Source organism: Cebidichthys violaceus, unplaced genomic scaffold, assembly GCF_023349555.1.
Source record: "Cebidichthys violaceus isolate CVI_PGR_0920_01 unplaced genomic scaffold, fCebVio1.0.p SCAF_21, whole genome shotgun sequence".
NCBI lineage: Eukaryota > Metazoa > Chordata > Actinopteri > Perciformes > Stichaeidae > Cebidichthys > Cebidichthys violaceus.
The window spans coordinates 1,784,505-1,807,319 of NW_027176384.1; the positions used below are offsets into that span (position 1 = coordinate 1,784,505).

A 22,815-nucleotide genomic window follows, 5' to 3' on the forward strand; every position below is an offset into this window, starting at 1 on the left:
ATGAAATAAATTATTATGATGATCATAAGAAAAAAGGAGTTCTGCCTTATTTTTCTAAAGTCCCTTCTCTTGAGTTAAGCAACCCGAGCGCGTTTCCTGCAGCCTACACTCTTTAGTATCACTGCGGTCAAGTCAGCAGACGCTCAGATCTCCGTGGTCAACTCAACAGACACTTAACTTTTAGTGCGCCTATGTGCTGAAATTCACGGTAAACGCATTCAAACGGCACAGATCGGGAGCTTTGCAAAGTTAGCGGAGAGATTAACGTGAGACAACTTCTGGTTTTCTACAGACGAACATCCGGTTTTCAAAATAAGATGCCAACAAAGTATACATATTGCATAATGGAAATAAGATTCAATTAATTATATTCACATTAAGTACAAAAAATGTTACCTGCATCTCGTGAGTTAAAGGGAAAATACACCTAAATTGTGCTTGAAGTGTCTTCATTCCGTGTCTTTATTTGATTTGCGGGTTGCTGGAAAGATATTAAAATTAATAATACCTGACTAACAGTCAATTAAGATATTTTACTACGCAAAAACTCTGAACTGAATTTATATCTTCAAATAGCAAATTTGTGAAATTTTTAAGGTGCTATAATGTTTTTCTCAATAATTCCCCACAATGACTAATGCATATATGTTCAGGACAAAAAAAGGCTAATATCACAATATTTGAGGTGCTACAAACATATTTGTCTCTATAATTCCATACAATGACTGATGTATATGTAATCAAGGCATCGTTGACTCCACCCATACAGAAAATCCGACTTTTTACTGTACAAATTAAGAGATATTTCAAAGTAAATGTCATACATTTGTACAGAGAAAATATATAATAACTGAATATTTGAAGTGTAATAAAAAAAGTTTTCTCAATAATTCCAGACAATGACTGATATGCATGTGTTGAAGACATCTCTGACTCTACCCATGCAGAAAATCTGACATTTATACTGTACCAATTAGAAAATATTTAAAAGTAAAAGTCATACATTTGAACCGAGAAAACGTCTAAACTGAATATTTGAGGTGCTATAAAAATAAGTTTTCTCAATAATTCCAGACAATGACTGATATGTATGTGTTGAGGATATCGTTGACTCTACCCTGAAAATCATAAATTTTTACTGTACAGTTATTAGACGTTTTCTCGGTTCAAATGTATGACTTTTACTATGAAATATCTCTTAATTGGTACAGTAAAATTACAGTAATACAGTAAATATTATTATTAATAATAATATTATTCATTGTTTTGAGGGCTATCACGTTTTGAAAAAATCAACATATGAATGCTGGTGCCAATTTATCATAAGCCTATACTTCATAAATAAGTAGGTGGTTTATTTACCAACTACTTACAGAAGGTTTATAACTTGTAAGGAATGTTATTATATTTTGTATTTCCTTACTTCAACAATATTCTTCAGCATAACTTGCTCTTTAATTTGGTAGGAGGACTCCTCCAATGTACTGTTTGACCACTCACATTTAGAGAAAGAGCTGCAGAGCATCAAAAGAAATCTGTTAATGGACAAATTATTAACATTTACCACCGTAAACATGATGGATTATTCCAGTGGAGGAATCCCTTTTTTATGACTTACAATAAAAACTGCAGACTGGATGACCCAAGCTATACAATTTTCCTTGAGAGTTTATTAATGAATTACCAAAAGTTATGACTTTCAGTGTCCCTTTCACAGTAGTGTAAGACGTGGCTATAAGGCTGTATAGACATGGGGCAACAAAAACATCAGCCCATAAATTAAATCTAATTTCCACTGGCCTGTATTTCAGATGGCATTTACAATAAACAATTCAGGACATAGATATATACAATAGTAGGCCTAGCTGACACTTTCTCATAGCACATACTATGGAAATAGAAAACTTTCTATGGAAATATATATATATATTTCCATAGAAATGTGCCGAGAGGACTGTTGTTTTAAGGACTATCCTTGTTAAATTAGATTTAAGTTATGGGCTGATGTTTTTGTCACAAGCTGTTGCGCTAGTAAGTCAAAATTTCGAGATAGTAAGTCGAAATTTATTTTTTTCCTCGCAGTGGCAGGGTTTGGGCTTCCATATTAATGTATGGGAAGCGGCATGACTGTGGAAAAAAAAGGAAGGTATTGTAATACACACTGAGTCCCAGTAGATAGAGCCATTACACAAAAGTAGAACAGGTCTGACCTACTGATTACCCAATGATGACTGTGCAAGGTACCAAAGGACTTTCTTTTTCTTTATCCAGGAACTGCTTCAAACAATATTATAGTGCTCTTCTGTGAAATAGTAACAATAAATACTACAATAAATGGTCTTATGTCAACAGTTCTGTAATTGATGTTTGCTCCAGGTCTTGGTCATACCCATATTCTTTGACTTCCCCAACACTTTTGTTGAGGAAGCTCAAAGGTGTCTCGAGGCTAAGGACCAGATGCAAGTTAATAGCCTGTTGTTTACACCTGCCTGACATTGTCTATGTGTGATTTGATTTAAGCAAGACATGTGATGGGTGTGTCTCCTCTGTCTTCTATATGGTCATAGGAACAACAATTATAACATAGCTGAATAATGATTATATGCAACCTGTTTTACGGGTGCCCTTGAAATGAAAGTATTTTGCATTTACGTCGTGGAAATATAAAAATCAGTTTTTGGCGTTGTGGTTATCAGCTCATTTGTCCTGAACGCTTTTATGGTCTTGCTTAAATGTTATTGCACAACACTGTGTTTCAAAGAAGTCCAGTGTCTGCCAGTGAAACACATATGAAGCTATTGCGCATGCAGTGGCGCTGCAGGGTTGCTGTTGACACATGCAACAAAGACTTTTGCCTCTTTCTACCTCTGTTAAGCCACATTTTGTTAACCAGCCATTGGCTGCCATCAAGACCATCAGATAACCTGCGAGTGATTTGTTTGTGCTTAGAAGTGCCACATGGGTGATTTCTTCCCTGTGTCATTCCCAGCAATAGAATGGTAGGAGGTACACATGTTGCTTGGAGACATCCTTTACAGTTGTTTTGTCTCCTTAACAGAACAGGCGGCTCCTGGCATCACAAGTAGGTGCTTGACATGCTTCAATCTGCCTGTTGACTCAGTATTACAGGGAAATACAATAGTTTTAATTATAAGAGATGAAAAGAAAGAGGTGATGCACAGTATAAAAATACCACTAAAATGTTTCTGTATTTTAAAGTCACTGATTGATTTATAGCACCTATAATTATCTTTTTCTTTTGTCATAACAATGGGTCAAATGACTATTATGTAAAAGTGTTTGGGTTTACTCTCACGGCTCTCACAGTGTTGTTTTTGGCCTAACCCCAAAAAGTTCTGAAAACCCACACTACACTACACCAACCAGCAGTCACAGTCAATAACTCTCTGTTTAACATAGTGGAGCATTAACCTGCTAAAGAGACAGATGTTTCTCTCAGAAGTTGGTTGAAAACTAAAAGAAGAGTAAAAATTGGACTGTTAACTGTTTGTCATATTGAATTAAAAGGTTATATTATGTAAGTGTAAAAAAGAAGTGATTATTCTTTTTTTAAAAGACTAAGAATGTCCTTCCAGCTGCTTTCAACCGTGCAGTATGTTTTCCATGTTAGGGCATGCAGTAGTAGCATAAAGGAAGGAAGAGGAAGTTTTCTTTGTGGGGGAGTTAAATATCAAGTGATCAACTGATGCCTTGGGTCAAAGTATTTTTGAACAGAAACATGACCTGCTCAAGTACTTTTAAGTAGCCACATCTTTCCCAATTTATCTTCCGAATCTCGAAACAAGCAATTATGTTTTCAAAAAGGTTATACACGGTGAACGCAGCATAATGATTGTATCAAGTTTCATTCTCCGAGTCTCAGTCATCACCTGAACCAGATTCAACAACAGGATTGTTGTGTTCACAGTAAATATAAAGGCTTTTCGTTCAGGGAAAAGATGCAACGGGTAGTTTCTATCACAGAATTTCACAGTATGACTTTAAGCAATAGTAAAAAAAATGTAAGTTGTGAAATTTTGCTCACTTCCAGTAAATGCAGATGCAGATTGTCTGGTGGTACAGTTTGTCTGTGTGTGTGTGTGTGTGTGTGTGTGTGTGTGTGTGGCAGTGACAGGGATTCAGTATTTCCACTTAAATTGTTATACCAGTCAAATTAAATATTTTAAAGTGGGTCACAAGTTCCAATTATAAACACAAAATGAAGAAGTTACAGGGACATGTAGTGCTTATATGACAATAAACCTTATTGGAAATGTTAAAGAAGCAAATGAGGAAAGTTTGTATCCACCCAGAGGCCACACCTCCACTCAGCAACATTTAAATTCAGCTTTTACAGCAGCTTGTGTCTCATTCGGCTCTGGTATCGTCACACTCAGGACAAAACAAATGGGACAGCCTCCTCAGCATCTACCTACCTGTCACATATAGCCCAAGCCTCACCTGACCCTGCCACTCAGCCCCCCCGGGCCGGAAAAAGGAGAAAAAAAGATTATAGATAACCCAAAGACCCAGAGAAGCAGAGCAGTAGGAGAGAAGAAGTCTGTGTCTTAGCACTGGCTGGTGAAAATGGTCCTGTGGGTCGCCTTGCTGATGTCTCACTGTTGTTTGGGTCTGAATGGAGCTGCAGCAGACAGCACGGGATTGGAGAGGATAGAGAAATGTGGCACCAGTTGTTCTCAGGTAAAAACTGCATCCTTTGGGACATTAACGACAAACAGACGTATGCCGATTGTCTCTGAGCTTCCAAATATAGTTGTGTTCTATTATTACCTCCTACGATTTCTGCTGATTGTGCTGCTAGTACCACAGTCTTGTGTTGCTGCTGCTTGATATTTCAATTGGGTGAGAGAAATACACCTATGTCAATCACAATTTTTACTACAACTACTATTACTACTACTACTACTATGCTACTACGACTACCTGTAAACCCCCTACTACTATTAATAACCCTTCTACACAGTTTCAGGTGAAAGGGCTTTTGAGGTAAACCCTGAATATGGAAACCCCGGATGGCTCTCTGTGCATGTGTCATCAGTTTATTTAGGATGAAAGTGCTGCTGTAAAGTTATTTCCCAACATTAAAACTTCCTGTGTGAGTCACCTATTGACTCACTGAAAAATGTTTATTAGGATATTATCAGGTAAAAGTGAGCATGCATATTATACTAAACGCACGCATGTTAAAGGAGCTGGTGTCTAGTCCTTTAAGGCTACAGTATTTTTTTAATCTCATACTGTATTACTCAACTTATCATTTACTCAAGCCTAAGGAGGAAACTAAAACAGCTGCAGGGTGGAGAGTGTGTAGATAACACTTACCTCTCTACCCTAGAATGTTTGCTTCTCTCTCAGTGAACTTAGCAGACCTAACGTCTTCTTTTAGCAGCTAACAAAGCCCCATATATCCCAACACTTTCATTCAGATGTGCCTCCAATGTGAATTGTGCTGGATTTCAAAAACATCATTACCTATGAGGTCATGTAAATATACTGTTATGGGATACTGCTTGGTCTTATAACACAACAATACCTCCTGACAACAAAGAACAATTTGCATATTTAGCATTACCCAGACGCATTCAGTGATGACCGACACGTCATTCCAGTGAAAGCATACTTGAACACCGTCAGTCATCACTGGGTGCAGGAATAGTTTGAATGTGAGTGTCTGGAATAGTTTCCACATATTTCCTGGCTGATGAATAAACAAGGATGTATTCTACAAAGTAAATTGCACTTGACGACCTTGGTGATTGTTTGTATCACTGTATAAACGTTGTCTGCAATTTAGCTTCATATAAAGTCAGCACAGACTTTTGTTGCAACTGCCAAATTAAAGCAGCGAAAGACAAGTGGAGTAATTGATTAATAGCTACCTTTACCCTTTGTATTTGTCTGCGTGTTGGAGCATAACAAACTGCAGCATAAACACAAACACGTTGGGTTTTAACTGAAGGGTCTATGAGGATGTAGAAAAGCTCCTTATTGTCCGGGAATTCCCTGTTCTGGAGCGGTGCTACCTTTGTTCTCTTTGTTAAGAATTACTATATTAATGGAGCTCCTATTCAAAAGGATTCACAGAAAAGAGTTACAGGGTGTTTCACTTTTACTTTTTTTTTCTCATTCTCTCTCCTTGCAGGGCCTTCAGTGCAAGACCAGGCCTGACAGTGAGTGTAGACATGCACGGCTGCTACATCACATCTTCACTCATGCATGCACACAGAACTTGATTCTGCACAATAGAACAGCGTTTAATATCGTGTTTTTACCGTGAAGTTGCCAAAGAAATTGCATGCAGTGTTCGGAATTGAATTCAAGGCAGGGGTTGAAATAGTCTATAAATCTACATCAAGGAACAGCATGTGACACTAAAGCCTCCTATAAAAACACAAATAATTTTTGAAGATCTGAAAGCAGAGTGCCCTACCTATCAGAGGGTATGAGAAACTTTTATTCCCATAACTTGTTGACGTGCAATGAAAAATAATAATGCACCGTAATGGACCCATGACAGGCATGTGGATGTCAAATTAAACCTTTGAATTATACAGAATTTATTTGAAGAAGTGCTAAAGAGGAATCTCGATGTTGCGCATCAACAAAACAATGATGGAGGAAATGTCGGTGTGTTTTGTTAAGGAAGAAAAAACACATTTTCACACCCTTCATTGGATGGGTGACAGCAGAAACACCTTACTGGAACATAATGAAAATGTGGGCAATTTTTGGTGCAACAAAAATGACAACATGATTGCATCGGTGTAAAGTATGTGTCAGTATGTTCTCTGTTAGATGATGTGTGATGTGTATTTTGTTTTCTCTGGCCCTGTTCCATGTAGATTGGTTTCCTCCTCCGTGTCAGAACCCCGCTGAAGGTCTGAACCATTCCTCTGTGTTCCACGACATCAACATGTCCACCGTCATGCGTTGTGAGGGGAGGCAGAAGTGCTCGCTGCACCTCAGAATCAAGACCGCATTCACACTTACTGGTATGTTGATGTGACGACTTAAATCCACACGACATTTACTAAATTCTTTTATCAGGAATGCCATTCAGTTGCAGCTGAGTTGTCCACCTAGTTAACCTTTCTGCAGGCACTTAGCTACTCAGTACTACCTTAAAATATGAAGATCCCATCATATTCTGTGATCTGCCTATTTGTTATAAGTGTTTAAAAAAGTGCACATAAAGAGGAGAAATGTGCCTCCCAGTAACTCTAAAGCTGTTTGAATTAAAGGTCCAGTTTGTAGGATTTCGGGGGAATCTATTCGCACAAATGGAATATAATACTCATAACTATGTTTTCATTGGTGTATTATCATCTGAAACTTAAGAATCTTTGTGTTTTTGTTACCTTAGAATGAGCCCTTTATATTTACATAGCGGCCTCTTGGAATTGGAATTGTTTAAAGGCACCTTAACTACCTTACTACTTAATACTGACAGTGATGTGACTAATTGCTTTTTTTTCACAGAGTGCAATAATTGTTTTACCAAAAAAATGTATTAACAACAGCATAACTTAACTTAAACTTAAAATGTGTTAAAGACACCTAAAACTGTAATTGTGTTTAACCCAGAAACATCTCACAGTACATTACTCCCTTAAGCACATGATGCAGGTGACTGCTCTCCTAACCTATGTGTGCGATGCTTTAACTCTCAGTGGCTGTACACGCTTTATTTTCTAGAATTTCTGTATATTCTCTATAATGACCCTCACACCAAAAGTTGTGACTCAAATTATCCAACTTTGTCTCAACGAGGAGGCTTCAAATGCAACTCTTTGGGTGTAGTCAAGCTAAAGTGGGACTGGTCATGGTTAGGGGTGGTTATTGTTGTTTAAAGGGTTGGGGATGGTGCAGATTAACAGTGAAGGAAGTCTCATTTATAAAACAATCTACTTTCCATGATCAAACTTCTGCTTTTGCATCATTAGTATGTCACTTGACGTTTTTCTGTTCCTGATTTTGCACACAGACTTGATCTGATAAGGTGTGGGTCAAAATTCACATGCTATCAGACACGTGCACACTTTTCCACTGCTGCAGCACACTATAATAATTTTTATGGATTTGCCAGGCTGGAGTGGGGAAACCCCTTTGATCCTGATTGAGTCAGGACGAATGTTCTTCCTGTATGACACCTAAAGTAATGCCAACTCACGCTGAAATGCTTGAATAGTTTTTGAATGGCTAACTGCCTGGTTACCGGTTACTGTTTGACAACTGTGTGCTCAAGGCCTCTTCTGGCTTCTGACTTCGAGATATTTTTCTCCCCAGAGTCCATTCATGGTTTGTCCATCTGCACTGTCACTGCGGGGATGATAGCCAGCTGCCAGATTTTCAGCTTCAGAAGAGAGTCGCGACACCGACTCTCTGGGCTGCAGGTACTGTCAACAGTTGTCACAGACATTTTGTTATAATTAGTGTGATGCAATGTTAGAGTTCGTTTTCATGTCTTGCCAGTGTTAAGCAAGCAAATGCGTGTAGGTAATTACGTTGCCAAAAACAGCAGTGTCATGAAAATATTTGGATATAATATTTGGATATCTGGAAGGTTTCAGATCTAAAATTCTTAAGCACACATGAAAAATGACATATAAAGACAAAACACATCAGTCGTAGCTTTATGGCAAATATTTTGATATGTGGTTTATTTTTCAATATCATATATAAGCTACAAACCCTCAAAACACGAAATACACAGTTGCTAAGTTTCCAAATCACATAATCAACTTTTTTTTTAGTTTGATATTATTCCAAACGCGTGGAACATCAGTTTCCGTGATGAAATTTTGGAACCGTGCCAGACGTGTAACAGCTTGTGCGTTTTTACTTACCTTTTTCCTGAAGGTGGAAGTTGAGAATGATTGCACTGACGTTTCTCCAAGCCAACACGTGCAAGTAACAGTGAAAACTGTGCCGAGCTACTGCGGGGTAACCTGGACAGGCACTTATGACGCTCCAGGTGAGAGCATGTGCATGTTTGCATAATTATCCAAACTCGCGCTTGTGGCAGCACGGCGGTTAACAAACAATAAAATAAAGTAGCTGAGGATTGAATGTGTAACATAGTACAACCATTAAGTCAATAATGGGTGTTGTGTAACCTACCAAGTATTTCCTTTTAATTTATTGGAACAGGTGACATGAGGAGGACTGATATACAGTTATGTTAAAGGTTAATGATTAATAATAGAGAAAACTGTAGTAGGTGAATATTATGTAAACGTTACACATGCAGGAGTTATGTCACGTTGCTCTAATGTTTATACCTATGACTGTTAGTAGTTTAAACATTATTCCGTTTCTCCACAGAATGCATCAGTGAAGATTTGCGCAGACATGTCCCAGAATGCATCAGTGAGTACATACTAGGCATTACATCATTATATCTAGCACAGCTTTATAAACCAGTGGACTCCAACATTTTGCCTTTTTAGCCTTTAAAACAAAGCCAAATGTAGTTATGACTCTTGTAACTTTGAGTGACTTTCTCCTCTGGGATTGTTTTGTTTGAATAAATTCTAGACAAACTGCTCTAACGTAATTAAGAAAATCAAAGACCAGAGAAAAGATAAAAAAATAAAGCTTATTGTGTCACAGATTTTTTTGTCTTCATGGTATGGCCTTTCAGATTGATGTTGCAGCCCCTAAGGTGGTACCAACAACACTAGAAGCCTAATTTAGGCCCCCGCATGTATCCATGTTAGTGAGATGCGAAACTATCTCACTAACATTGACCTCTGTTTCGTTCAGCTGGGAGGATATCATATGATGTAAACCCACAGAGGAAGGAGCTGAGTGTCCGTGTGTCAGAAATGTTGGAAGATAAAGACTACCACCTCCGCCTTTGCCACAAGGATTTCATCTGTGTTGGCACAGGAGCCTACACACTGGTTAGTCCCGCTGTTTCACATGAAACTGAAGCATCCTTTCAAACATAAGCACTCTCATGATCTCTTCAAATGATGTTTGGGTGTCGGAGTGCCCTTTGTCACTTAAAACCTTTCACCTACTTCTGTTAATTCTCTGCAAATTTTCAACTAATGCAATGCTGTTCTCTGATCCATAATTAATATCAAGAAGCAATAACCCCTTCACTTTTAAACCTCTTGGGAACTCTCACAGCTTGCTTGTATCAGACTGTGCCGGTGAAAAAAATGTGGCTAGTCAATCATGTGACTCAGGAATCCCAGAACACACAAAACCATGCTCACACATGCCAAAGAAAGAAGAGTACATGTCATGTTTACTTTCCAGATAAAGAAGGGGGAACATGTAAAGAGAGCCAACCTCCCTTACTCCCGACCTTTGCCCTGCCTCTGCATTGAGGTAAAATTTCTGCCAACACTCCTCATTTTAAGCATTTATGATCTGTTTCTATTGGTAATCACTTTTAGGAAAAGGGTTTTAACTTTTGCTAATACATTCCTCACAGGGATGGTCAGCTGTGATGGATGCCTCGAGAGTCCAGGTCTGCCCGTTCAAACACCGTGAGTCACTTGATTGCTTTCAGTCACGAGAAATTCGTAGTAATGTGAGCGTGGGGTTTAGCATTTCACAGCTAATAACAATATCAGTCTGAAAGATTGAGATCTCTCCTGCCCGCAGGTCTCGAGGAGCTGTGGCTTGGAATTAACTTTGACCCGCTTGAGGAGACGCTATCATGGGAGCCCGTCTGTCCCGTGACTGCTGTGGTTGCGTTGTGTCAGAAAAGAGGGAACGGCATCTGTGTGGATCTGCCTCACGCCTCACAGAATGTTAGCAGAGTAAAGGTATAAGTCCCTGACGTGTTGAAGCCGAAGTTGTGTTTACCTTGCCAGCTTTCTGTTCACAAAACACTTGAAGTTGGTGTTTATGCAATAAGCAAAAGTATGAAATCATTCTGCTGACGTCTTCTTCAATGACTGAGCAGGTGTCATTCTTTATCCAGTGGGAAGAAGTTATGACAACGGCAGTTTTGTTTTTGGGCCAGTAACATTTGTCTCATCTCCCACACATGATGTCAGAGGAAAGTGTTTACAAATTCAAGAAAACTGTGTAATATTGCACTTGGCCAGGCATGTTAAACTGTTTATTTTAAAGGGATTCAAAATAAGAGTAAGTTTATTCAAACCTCTTGCTTATGCTCATTTAATTGTTGAATCAGACCCATATAAAGCTTATCCAAAAACTTGCTAGAAACAGCGCAGTTGCAAGAACGAAGGTAGAGACTGCACACCTGTGAATCCTTAAACGAAACTGAGATTGTGTTTTGATCAGACATTGTCATCAGAAAAAAAAGGAACTCCCTGTTGATGTAAAAATAGCCAGCAGTGACGCAGAGCGACTCCCATCTGACAGCTGAATCCAGCTGACTGCTGCTCTGTGTATTTCATTAATAACTATTTCCTAAATATTTTCTTCTCAGATTACATTTATTAAAGTGGATCCACACCCTGATCTGTGCATGAAGGTAATGATCACTTTCTCCTTTTGACATAAATCATGTTTGTTGTTGGTACAGTACAACGCTCTAGTTCTATGCTGTGGGCCACTCAGGTTACTGGCTAACGGTAAGCTGTAAAGTGGCAGAGCTACGAAAGGGGAAAGAAAATAGATAAACGCATCTGTTTGAGAATAATGCTAGTTGCCTAGCAGTTCCTCTGCTACGCCTGTTCATTTCCATATAGTACACCCCACAGTAAAGGATCAAGATTTACTGTACTACAAAAAAAGGGAAACGCTCCGTTCAAACCCTCATCTTTTGTAGCTCAGTTCAGCAGTGAGAGTCTGGTAATCTAACCACAAAACAGAAGTACTGCTGCTATTGTTATCTGCAGTTTACACAGATTTACATCAGTGGTTAAACAGTTCATTGGAACTATTTAATGTGGGCTTGGTATAATGTGTACATGATTCATTTTTAGATTCCTATCTTAGAACTAAGGAGTTATGTGTATGAGCTTTATGTAACTGTTGGAAGAGGAGCACTATTAAATAAAACTGTACTATGTTCTTCAGTTCACTGCAGGCCATCAGTCCTGGACCAGGTGCCCCTTTGGTGATGCCAGATTCCAAGGTACTTTTTTTGTTTAGAGCAACATTTCCAATATATTATAAACATAATGCCATTATGTAATGTGGTATTGTAGCATTGGTCTCTGCAATGACAGCTGTATTTAATAATAATTTCCAGCATGGGAGGTGGTTGTGATGAGACAACATGGCCAGGAAGACGTGAAGATGTTGTCACAGATCACTGCAACGTTTTCTGTGGGGCTGTGTGCAAAGTCTGAAGGCTTGACTGTGTGCCAGATCGCCGACACCCACACCATGCACGTGGTAGGTGTCACAGAGAACGTATGAGTGATCTCATTTTCATACTTGTCAAACCTTTCAGTGACCCATTGCATGCGGCACAGAAGCATATGCGCCATGAAGGAGCTGTCACAACATGCTTGCGAAGATCGCGCGGCAGCTTCTTGTGTACCTGACTTTTTATTGCTGGAAAGCAACAGGTTTTCTTTGAGATTTTTGTAGCTTTAAAACACAGATTGTAATCACAGCAATACAAAGTCATTACATCCTCAATCAAAGGGTATCTGACACATATATCAGCAACATGAAATGTGTTAAAACATGTTTTCGGGTAAGCCGCTTATCAGTGTGTGTTTGTAATGCTTCATTAATCAAGCATCTCTCTAGTGAATTACGACTGAACAGTAGTATGGCTGATACCACAAAATAGAGCCAATAAAAGCAAAACAGAAACCGTGAAAACTTCCACAACACCTGCACAGCTAAACTCCTACGTTTTTTTTTGTATGTCTTTTTTCTCTTTCTCAGGAGAAACATAAAGCTGTTGGCCTGAACCTGGCAGGGGAACAATGCAACTCATGTTTACAGGTATGTTTGTGTATTTTTGAGGTAATCTGCATGTTCCCTCACATTTAGACAGACAGTGACATTGACACATTTTGTATTTGGACAGGTGAAGAGGCTCGATGTGAAGTTTGCTGCCACAGTCATTCACTGTCTTGAGCAATGCAGTAAGTACAGTTTTACAGCTCCCTTCTTCTCTTCTTCTTCTGGTTCCATCATGTCTTGTCTGTTCCGACTCTTTTCTTTTCCCTCCTTTCACTTTAAATGTTTACAACCTGAGGCGCAGTTTAAAATGCAAATGGTTTCCACTACCTCTTTTTTAATAAACATGGATTGAAGCAGTAAGAGTTTACTGTCACGCAATCTCCAGTAGGGTAATCACAAACATATGTGTCTCTGAAGTTTGCCCCAAGTGGTGTCTTGGCAACATTTTGAGGAATAAAAGGATCCTCTGTAACTAGCATTGTGTACTTTGTGTGATTTAATAGATGAAATTGTTCTGTATAAACATAATGGCTCTGCAAAAAGTGAAGAAGACCATCTTTGATGCATTTCAGCTCCAATTTCTTTACGCATAGTTGACAACTTAAAACATTGAGAAACTGACGAGAGAACAATGCATGCTGGTTGAATCATCTTTGAAATGTCTGAGGAACAGATAATTGTTTTGACAGAGAAATCCTATCAACCGAGTGCCATGAGTCTAATAGTCTTTACACTGTGAATTATCTTATCACAGATCAAACCGGGCCCCACAGACCTGTCGTCTCCAGCCGAGCCTCTTGGGACTTGACTTGCGTCATTTTACCTGCTGCCGTCTGCCTCTCTGGCATCATCATTTTCACTTTGGCGCTCCACGTACTGTTAACCGGTAGGTAGAAAATCACTCCATCACTCTTGTTCAAGGCTTCAGTGCTGCAGACTGCTTAAGGGAACTAACCACTTATTCATAGTGTTCTAATATAAATAAAAAACAGTTTTAAAGTCAGACATCATGTCAAAAAACAAGGTGATAATAATATTTCACAGTACATGTCATACTAAAACAAGCATAGATGTACTTTTTCTTTGAACTTGTGGTGCTGTACCATATATATACTGTATATATATATATATTCATACGTATATATATACGTATATATATATATATATATATATATATATATACATATATATATATATATATATATACGTATATATATACGTATATATATATATATATATATATATATATACGTATATATATATACATTGTTGCAATTGTTTTTAGGTTACTATAAACTAATATATGTATATACATATATTAGTTTATAGTAACCTAAAAACAATTGCAAGTACCATGGGTGCCCTGTATCAGGTAGTGCAACATGCACAACTCATTTGAATAAAGCCACTGAATTTGTCATTGTGTTACATTTCCTCATCCTCCTCGTCTGATTAATCCTGTATTCTTTTTTTAGTCTATCAGAGGAGGAAACAAAAAATAAATAGAGGCTGCTTCTCTGAAAAGACAACAGGTGAGGTTATCACAATAATGATGACTAGAAAACATGTACATTTTCAACCTGAAAGCTGAACCTAAGCCTGTGTTTTGACAGATCCTGTTTCTGACTGTGTAGTCCCTGTATTGCAAACACAACCTGCTCTCCATGGAGGGTTCCTCATTACCGATTCACCACAATGTGGGAACACTGAGAAAGCCAACTTAATCTCTGACTGACCAAAGAACGGCGCTCCGGTCAAAGGCATTACTTGTAATGTGCAGCAAAAATCTGTAAAGTTGTTACACAGACCAAATCTGTTCTCTGTTGAATGCAGCGTACAATGTTGGGAGAGATATTTCAAATGTTATGTATGTTACTGTTTTTTTGCTGGTTAGTATGCTTGTTATAGTTAATGGCTGTTGTTAGGTGTTATCTGTTTGGGTGAAAGTTAATGTACATATTTCTTTTAAGTTAAAATATTCATTCAGTTTGCAGCTAAATGGTCTGTTCTTGTCATTATTTAAATTAATATTTTCAATAAAAAAAGCAAAATATGAAAGAAAACCTGCTCAATCTATTTTTCTCATAATGAACTTGTGGCCATAATGTCCACACGTCTTATTGTCGTTGTATCAGAAGCAAACAGTCACAGCATTACATAATTTGACAATTTGCTCCTGTTTGGTACCGCAAACAGGAGCAGCGAGTTTAATCCCCACCTCTGACACTTAACACTTCACCAAACTGGTATTTGCTACTGTGTTGAGCTGTATTGAAACGTGTTTGTCTTATTTTATCCAGGCTCCCACACCATGCACTTTGTTTGGACGCTTGTTAAGACGAGCCAGCACTGCTGTTTTGCTGAGTTTCCTTCTAAGTGCCACTCTTCATTTGCATCTTTACACTCACATAATTCGGCTAACATAATGAAGTAAATTAGCCCCCATGAACCTTTTTAATCATAAGAAAAAAACATTTTAATTAATCTATGCTCATAAAGCATTATATTAACAGAAAATGTTGTAACAAAAATATTAAAGCTGCTGTCATTCATATTGTTATATTGCATCACATGAGTGAGGGTAAAGTGAAAGGAGTCACTTATACTGAGGATCCGATATATTGCTCAATTCTGCAGTGTTTTACCGTTATTCAACACGTGTTTCTTGTTTTACAATCTGCAATTATACTCTTTTGGTTCACTCTCACCGCTCTCATCAACCTTGTTTCCAGCAGCAGCTTCTGTCAGCCTAAAAGGTCTAATAAATCACCTGCACACAGCCTGTGCAGCTCCAAACAACAGACACACTGTGGTGAACATAGTGGAGCATTTAGCAGCTAAAGAGGCAGATATTTCTCTCAGGGGTTGGTAGAGACCAAAAACAGAGCTAAAAAAGCAACCACGAGGATTAAGCTATGAAAGAGCAGGCATGTCCTAATATCAGGCCCAATGTTGGGCTCCAGTTGCACCTTCTATTAGGAGTATTGATAAGAAATTTTTTTTCAAGTCATGGCACATTTCTTTCTATTGATTCCAGTCTATGGCTTTAGCTTGATTTCCCTGGTTGCCTGGGAATGACTTGATGGCTCGATCACTTCATCTTTTTGTGTACAGGAAGTATTTGCGCTTGGTTTACATAGGCAGATGAAGTTTGCTCAGAACAGGACAGGACACTGTACCAGTAAGAGAACAGAGGCCTCTATGTGCAGACACTTACTCAAGTACAAGTGCACAATCCACCCTGTGATCAGAATTTCACACACAAGGAACTTGTCACTGCAAAACTCTAAATGGGTCAGTCTTTTCGTTCGGGTGTGCTGGCAAACATTTCCTTGTTAGATTGGTTTTAAATGCCAAGTAAGCAAGCATGTAAAACAAGGTGAGTCACTAAAACAAGAGATGAATATATCTATAACTGATCACGTGACAGAAGGTAGGAAATTGAAAAGTGGTCTCTATTATTATCCTTTACCACAGGGCTGAAAACATTACGCAGAAGAATATGTTCATCATGCCTTTTCACAAAACCTGGATTCACGAGAAATCCTTCCTCATAGTAGAGAGAAATCTAATCTTCTTGCATGAATCATAAAACATGTCCACGTTTGTTTAGGGAAAATATACGTGAGCTAATATACCAATGTGTCATCATTTATCATAACTTAGTCATGTTGAGGAAATAATGCAATTTGACGGTAAGCTGATTGTCGTAATCATTACAATTCATGATGACTAAGGTAGAAAATCCAGAGCACATATCAGATGATGTTCAAAGGATCCTGGACCTGAACCAAGTGTTGGTAAATGTTCCAAAAATAATTACTGCTTGCTCATTTGGGGAGTTCACACAATTGCCCCACTTATGTCTGATATTACATGCAGATGAAAACCTCGCTGTTTACATCTATAAGTAGATACCAAAGAAAAGATCTCCATATGTTTGCACATGTATTTATTCAATTATTTATCTTCTCTAAATGTTAATTGTAAATGCTGTCCTCTCCACATTGCCAGGAATGAACTGGTGAATAAACACTGAATCATTTATTTTAATTGGCTTAAAAGTGGACACATTTTAATGTTTTAAGTCTACTTAAAATGATGAAAAACACATTCCAAAAGCATTGTTGCAGGGATGGAACCCAAAAGGCACATGATTGTGTGTTCTTGGCAGCCGGCCTGAGGGACCAGTGGGTGGTTTTGCTCTGATGCTACCCCACCTGCATGCAATTTTGTATGAAACTCTTAACTGATAAAAGCAGAACAATTGACTTCATCAAGTTATCATAGAAGAGTAAGGTAAGGTTTTCCTTCAGCTTCCCTTTCAGTCTAGGGCTTGGAAACAAAGACCCGACTGAAGCTGTAAACTGATCTGCTTGCAACATCAGGTATAGAAATAACACAAAATCACTTGGTTGACTTCCAACGATGATCTCACTTAGTCCGGTGCTACATCACCGGAATCAACAGCACAGTGCAGGCAGTCATACTAGGTCTACAAGATAATGTTTGTATCTATATATCAGGAACATGTCCCTTTATAATCAATATGAAAATGGTAAACAACATTATTACCACATAAGTAAAAACAAATGTTAAGATGATTTTGAGAACTTGTTGCACAAGTCCATGTTTGATCAAAATGATACAACTTTTACAGAACAAATGTTTATATTTGATAATAATCCTAAATCAAACTTCATAATGCCCCCCACCCCCTTAAAAACAACTACACAATATCTAAGAATACAGTTATCTTAACTGTAATAATAATGATTTAATTTACACCATATCTACAGTGTACTTAAATACATGGTAAACAGTGCCATCTTCAGGCCAGTTTTTCCCAGAGGAAAGCTTTTTTAAATGAATGACTGAACATGTTGTATGATTTACCTATAGAACAGATTCCCTAACATTATTTGCTATCAAGATAACCAAAGATAATAAAAACTATGCAGAAGTACAAAAGGCTAATGCTAACCACAACCCTAATTCATCTAAATGCTTTATGCAACAAACCTCCGAGGTTAGGTTCAGGAAAAGATTATGGTTTGGGTAAAAGTGGAGATGGTGAGAACAAGGTGCCAGAGCCACAGAAGAAGGAAGAAGAAGGTTGACAAATGTCAAACATCATATTGTGTCTAACCAAGATGTTGTTCGTAGACAAAAACTGCATCGCTGCCAACTTGGGGAAGTCATTACTGCTCTTCTTAGCAATTCCAGTGACTGGGTCTTTTGCTAAACGACCCTTTTCCAAACTGAAGCTTATTCATTAAATCTTAGCTGAGGAGCTCAATGGGACCGACCCATTTATCTGGATTTGCCACACTATCGATTGAGAATGCCAGTGCCTGCAAGCTGGATCTAAAGGGTACCATAGACGACTTGGCACAGCAAAAAGCCCAGAGAGTTCACCTATGATGTGAGTAGAAGTTATTTATTATTAATTTGACTAATAATCAACCTACATACTAGTGTTTTGTATTGAAAGGAGAAGGGTCTAGCTGTAGAGCTCCAGGCTCAGGCCCACCTCCTCCTCCTGAACCTTTTCTATCATCAATGTAGAGCCAATTGAGATTATACTACAAATACTGCATCATATCATATAAGCATATCATGTATATTCATATGTCAAAGGTAACTGGTAACTTTAGGCTTAAAATAAATGTAGTGGGGTGAAAAGTACAATAGTTAGCTCTAAAATGTATTGTAGTAGTATTAGAAAGTTGCATAAAAAGTGTATAAAAATGAATCTGAAGTACAGTACTCTGTTATTCCATCATTGAATGGACATATTATGTATTCAATTTACCCTCAGCAGGCTACTTTATATATACAAGATATGTGAAGTAAAACAATACACTACTCAATGTAATACAGTGGCATGTAAACGTCATGTATTGATAAGGAAGCACGATAAAAGCACATTCATTTTCCACCGTGACATCCTGGTGATGTAGATAGGTCCCAGTACCGGAGGTGCTCGAGCCTGGAGCTCTGCAACGGGATGTAATTATTTTAAAGGCTTATGTGCAAACATGAATAATGTTGTCAATGTGCGGGTACGCTGCCAAGATGATGTTTCATATGTCATGGTGTGCCATCACCAATAAGTGTCAAGTTTCATCTGTGTCGTGATGAGCCGTCACCATTTATCTGTGCCAAAGTGCTCCGTCACTCTTGTTTCCGTCAGTATTACATTTTGTTATGTTAGGTCTGATTTTGAAAGGCCGGCCCACCTTCTATATCTTGTATCGGGGCCCTGTGCTGCCTTCTGGCTAGATAAAAGAGTTGCAAATTCCAGTTACAGTTGATTTTTTTCTGACACGAAGCACAGGCCATGGATGTGTCTCAAACTGATCGATAACTCATTTTATGACTGTGCCAAGCAAAAAATGTTGCAGTGCTCTGGAAACTCAACCCTTGACAATTGCTAGAGTTTGGACTTTTTATACTGTGAAAAACAAAGATAAAATATGATGTAGTTATTATCTAATCTTCATGTGCTTCCTGTGAGTTGTGTTGGAGGTCTGACTAATTGATTTTATTGCCACATACTTTTCACTGACCTATAAGGCCATTAGTCCCTACATGTCGTTCTACAGTGGCCACAAGATGGAGGTGTTCACCAACACTTGACTTGAAATAGACACACACAAGGCATGGATTGTATCTGTTCATGGTGCAAAGCAGTGAAAAGTAAAAAGTCACGCCAATGATTAATGACTAATGACAAAGTTTGAATAAACACAACAGCCACAATGAAGTATTGTCTGAGAAGTAGAGCTGCTACTGAATATATACACCTAAAGTCCACCTGAGCAAGGCATTAAACCTCAGATCAATTAAGAGGGTTAAATGCAGCCAAACATTAATGCTGAAGATACAAATCTAATCTGTGACATATCATCAGTCAGTGCTGTTTAAAATAATGTAGTTTCTTGTGATGAAATTCTGTAGTTAATCTTCATCTGAAGTACCCATATTACTTTCTCTTTTTTGGTCTTGTTTTACTTCAATTAGTGCCTTACTATATTCCCAGAATACCTTTGGATAACCTCTTGGGGATTGAAAACGTTCACCTGGAGGTTTTACATGCATATAAATAGAAAATCTTGAATTTATTCCAACAATATGCAGACGAAAGTGAGAATTTCACAGTCATATTCAAAACGATCAGCCTATATGTTGAAACTGCATTGCAGATAATTATTAAACTCTATTGTGATTTGATGGAATTATCTGAACATGATGTCATGCTGTCTAAGCATGGCTGGTTATCCACAAGGATAAAGATGCCAGGTACAGTGCCAGTAGCTGTTTTTGGTGGAATTTCCTTCAAAACAAGAAATGAGGTGAGTACAAATAAATAGGCTATCATTGGCACATAGGATGATGATTTAGGCCTTCAGGTAAAACACTACCATGCTTCTGTCTTTGTCTCTAGCTGCCTGTCCATCTCCGTCTCTAAGCCCATACGGTGAAAGAATGGCAAACTCCGAGGCCAGAGACAACAGACAGGGATGAGCTAATCCTTGTTGTGTATAATTCCAGACATTCCGATGGGGTGTTGTTCCCGGGCAGGCTAATCGGTGAGCGCCGACGCAGCGCTCACGCGGGGGCTTTGCGCTCAACAAACAAATACAGGCCTGTAGAGCCGTAGAGAGTGGAAAGTTGATGTCAAATAGGCAAGTATTCACATACAGAGGCACTCACGCCCACAGGTATGTATGGAAAGACATACATCCGGAAACACACACACGTAAGAGGAGAGTCGCAAAACTGGGACAAAGGTGAAAGGTTTAAGGTGGAAAGAAAAGAAAAGAAGAAAATGGATGAGGGGATGGAAAGATGAGGGTAAATTGCTGTCACTTTGGCTTTTAAAATGATGGAAAGTATGTCTTCACACAAATACATGCTGTGCATTCATAAACATTTGTGTACAGGTGGGTGGGAGACTGTGTGCGGAAAAAATGAAAGGATGAATAAATATACAGAGGAGCAGGAAGGTAAGAGGTGCTGTAGGTCCAAGTGGTGACAGATGACAAGGTAAAGAACCTCCTGTAGATGAAAAGGATGAAAGACAGGGGTTGTCAGACAGAGGACGAGCAGACATGTAGCCCGTAGATAAGACGACAAGCTTGTCGAAGGAGGAGAGACAGTAGGGCTTTCGAAGAAAGGTACGGTGCGCGTCGGTAGGTCCTGTTGATGAGAATAGGAAAAGCTCTTTTCGCACACAGAGGCCTCTTTGTTCCTTTGTGAGTCATTCTAGAAAGGGCACAGCTGTAAACAGTCGAGATCAGTCCATTAGGCCCTGAGGTGCCAGAGCTCCAGTGTTGACTGTGTATCCGGAAAGAAACGGCAAGTTTGAGTCATCAATAAACAGAACAGTCAGATGAGTGTGTACAGTAAGTGTGTGTTGGGGGTGTGTGTGTGTGTGTGTGTGTAATGGGAGGCGGAGAGGAGGAGTGCAGGCTTTAGGGGGGATAATGGCGCAGAGTAGCACGGGGCAATGATCTCATGCCTCTCCCAGCTGGCAAACAAGGCCTTTTCCATGGGCTTCTATCTCTCTGTCGCCCCTCCGCTGGTCTCCAAATCCCTCCCTTTCTTTCTCACACTAGCAACTCTTTTTCATCCCTCACTCTCTCACTTTGCTCAGTGTTTACACTGGAAATAAACATTTTGCGGCAGTGGTGGCGATTCTTTCCGTCCCTCGACTCTCTGTAAATGTCTCAATTCAAAGCGAGTGAATATCTATCCCCTAATCAAAGCAAACCTTTGAATTGACTTCCTGCCTTTTAATTGGCAGTTGCCTCGCTTATATTCAACAGGACTTGTGCTTCAAATCAGCGCGGATCGCATCATGAATGCCAGGTCACTATAGTGCAGCTATTAAAGGCTGCAAAAATAGCCCTGAGCCAGTGACAGCAGTGGAGTCACTGGTCATTGTCAGCTACGTTGACCACTGACCTGTCGCGACCCCGGCACACGCCAGGCCTGCTGCCGACTCCCACCCCCTCCTCTAGGTTGTGTTTGTTGCCACGTTAAAGCCATGTGAGTACCCCTGTTGGAAGGCAACCTGTGACCCTTGACATTTCAGTAGTTGAGGTCAAGCCATGTAGTGGTTGGCCAGCTGTGGTGATTCCATGCTCCAGTTTGTGTGTGTGTGTGTGTGTGTGTGTGTGTGTGTGTGTGTGTGTGTGTGTGTGTGTGTGTGTGACAGGGGCAGGTGGGCAAGAGTACCAGTACAGTACCATAAAGACAACAAAACAATGGCAAAGGCAGCAGAGGGGACACAATGAGCTCACTCAGCACAAACATTGTTGTAGAAAGAGAGGGCAAAATGCAGGGGAAAAATATGGCTGACCAATGCCAAGACATTATGTCGTCCTGTTCTTGTTTAGCACTCATTACAAACACCTTTAAAGGAACAGTTCGACAGTTTGTGAAAAAAACTCTCAATTGCTAATAGTCAATTAGCTTAGCACTACGACTTGAGGCAGAGTTCACACTGCCAGGTGACCAGTTTAATGTTTTCACACCTCAGTTTTTGTATAGATTAAACATATCTATCTATCTATCTATCTATCTATCTATCTATCTATCTATCTATCTATCTATCTATATATATATATATATATATATATATATATATATATGTATATGTATATATATATATATATATATATATATATATATATATATATATATATATATAAAATATAATGCGTTTGTGTCTTTATGATAAGCTAAGCTAACCAGCTGCTGGTTGTAGCTTCATATTTATCATTCAGACATGAGAGTGGTAACTCTAGTCTAGAGATGTTGATATAGAATTGTCTAGAATGCCATTAAAAAAAAAAGAAAAACTGCAAGCACCACTAATGAAGTATCAAAGACATATACTGTGTTTTAAATCTAATAACTGGCAGT

At 38.8% G+C, this 22,815-nt stretch overlaps 1 protein-coding gene across 1 annotated transcript; it reads left to right on the forward strand.

Moving 5' to 3' along the window:
• The first annotated feature begins 4,398 nt into the window (after positions 1-4,398).
• Positions 4,399-14,930, forward strand: il17rel (interleukin 17 receptor E-like). The gene is made up of 18 exons (XM_068716757.1): positions 4,399-4,701; positions 6,164-6,191; positions 6,864-7,013; positions 8,308-8,414; positions 8,881-8,995; positions 9,346-9,390; positions 9,787-9,926; positions 10,291-10,362; positions 10,469-10,523; positions 10,642-10,805; positions 11,441-11,485; positions 12,034-12,091; positions 12,209-12,354; positions 12,859-12,918; positions 13,004-13,061; positions 13,634-13,765; positions 14,355-14,411; positions 14,493-14,930. The coding sequence occupies exons 1-18, from the start codon at positions 4,588-4,590 to the stop codon at positions 14,612-14,614; spliced, it is 1,668 nt and encodes a 555-aa protein (XP_068572858.1). The 5' UTR covers positions 4,399-4,587; the 3' UTR covers positions 14,615-14,930.
• The last annotated feature ends 7,885 nt before the right edge of the window (positions 14,931-22,815 follow it).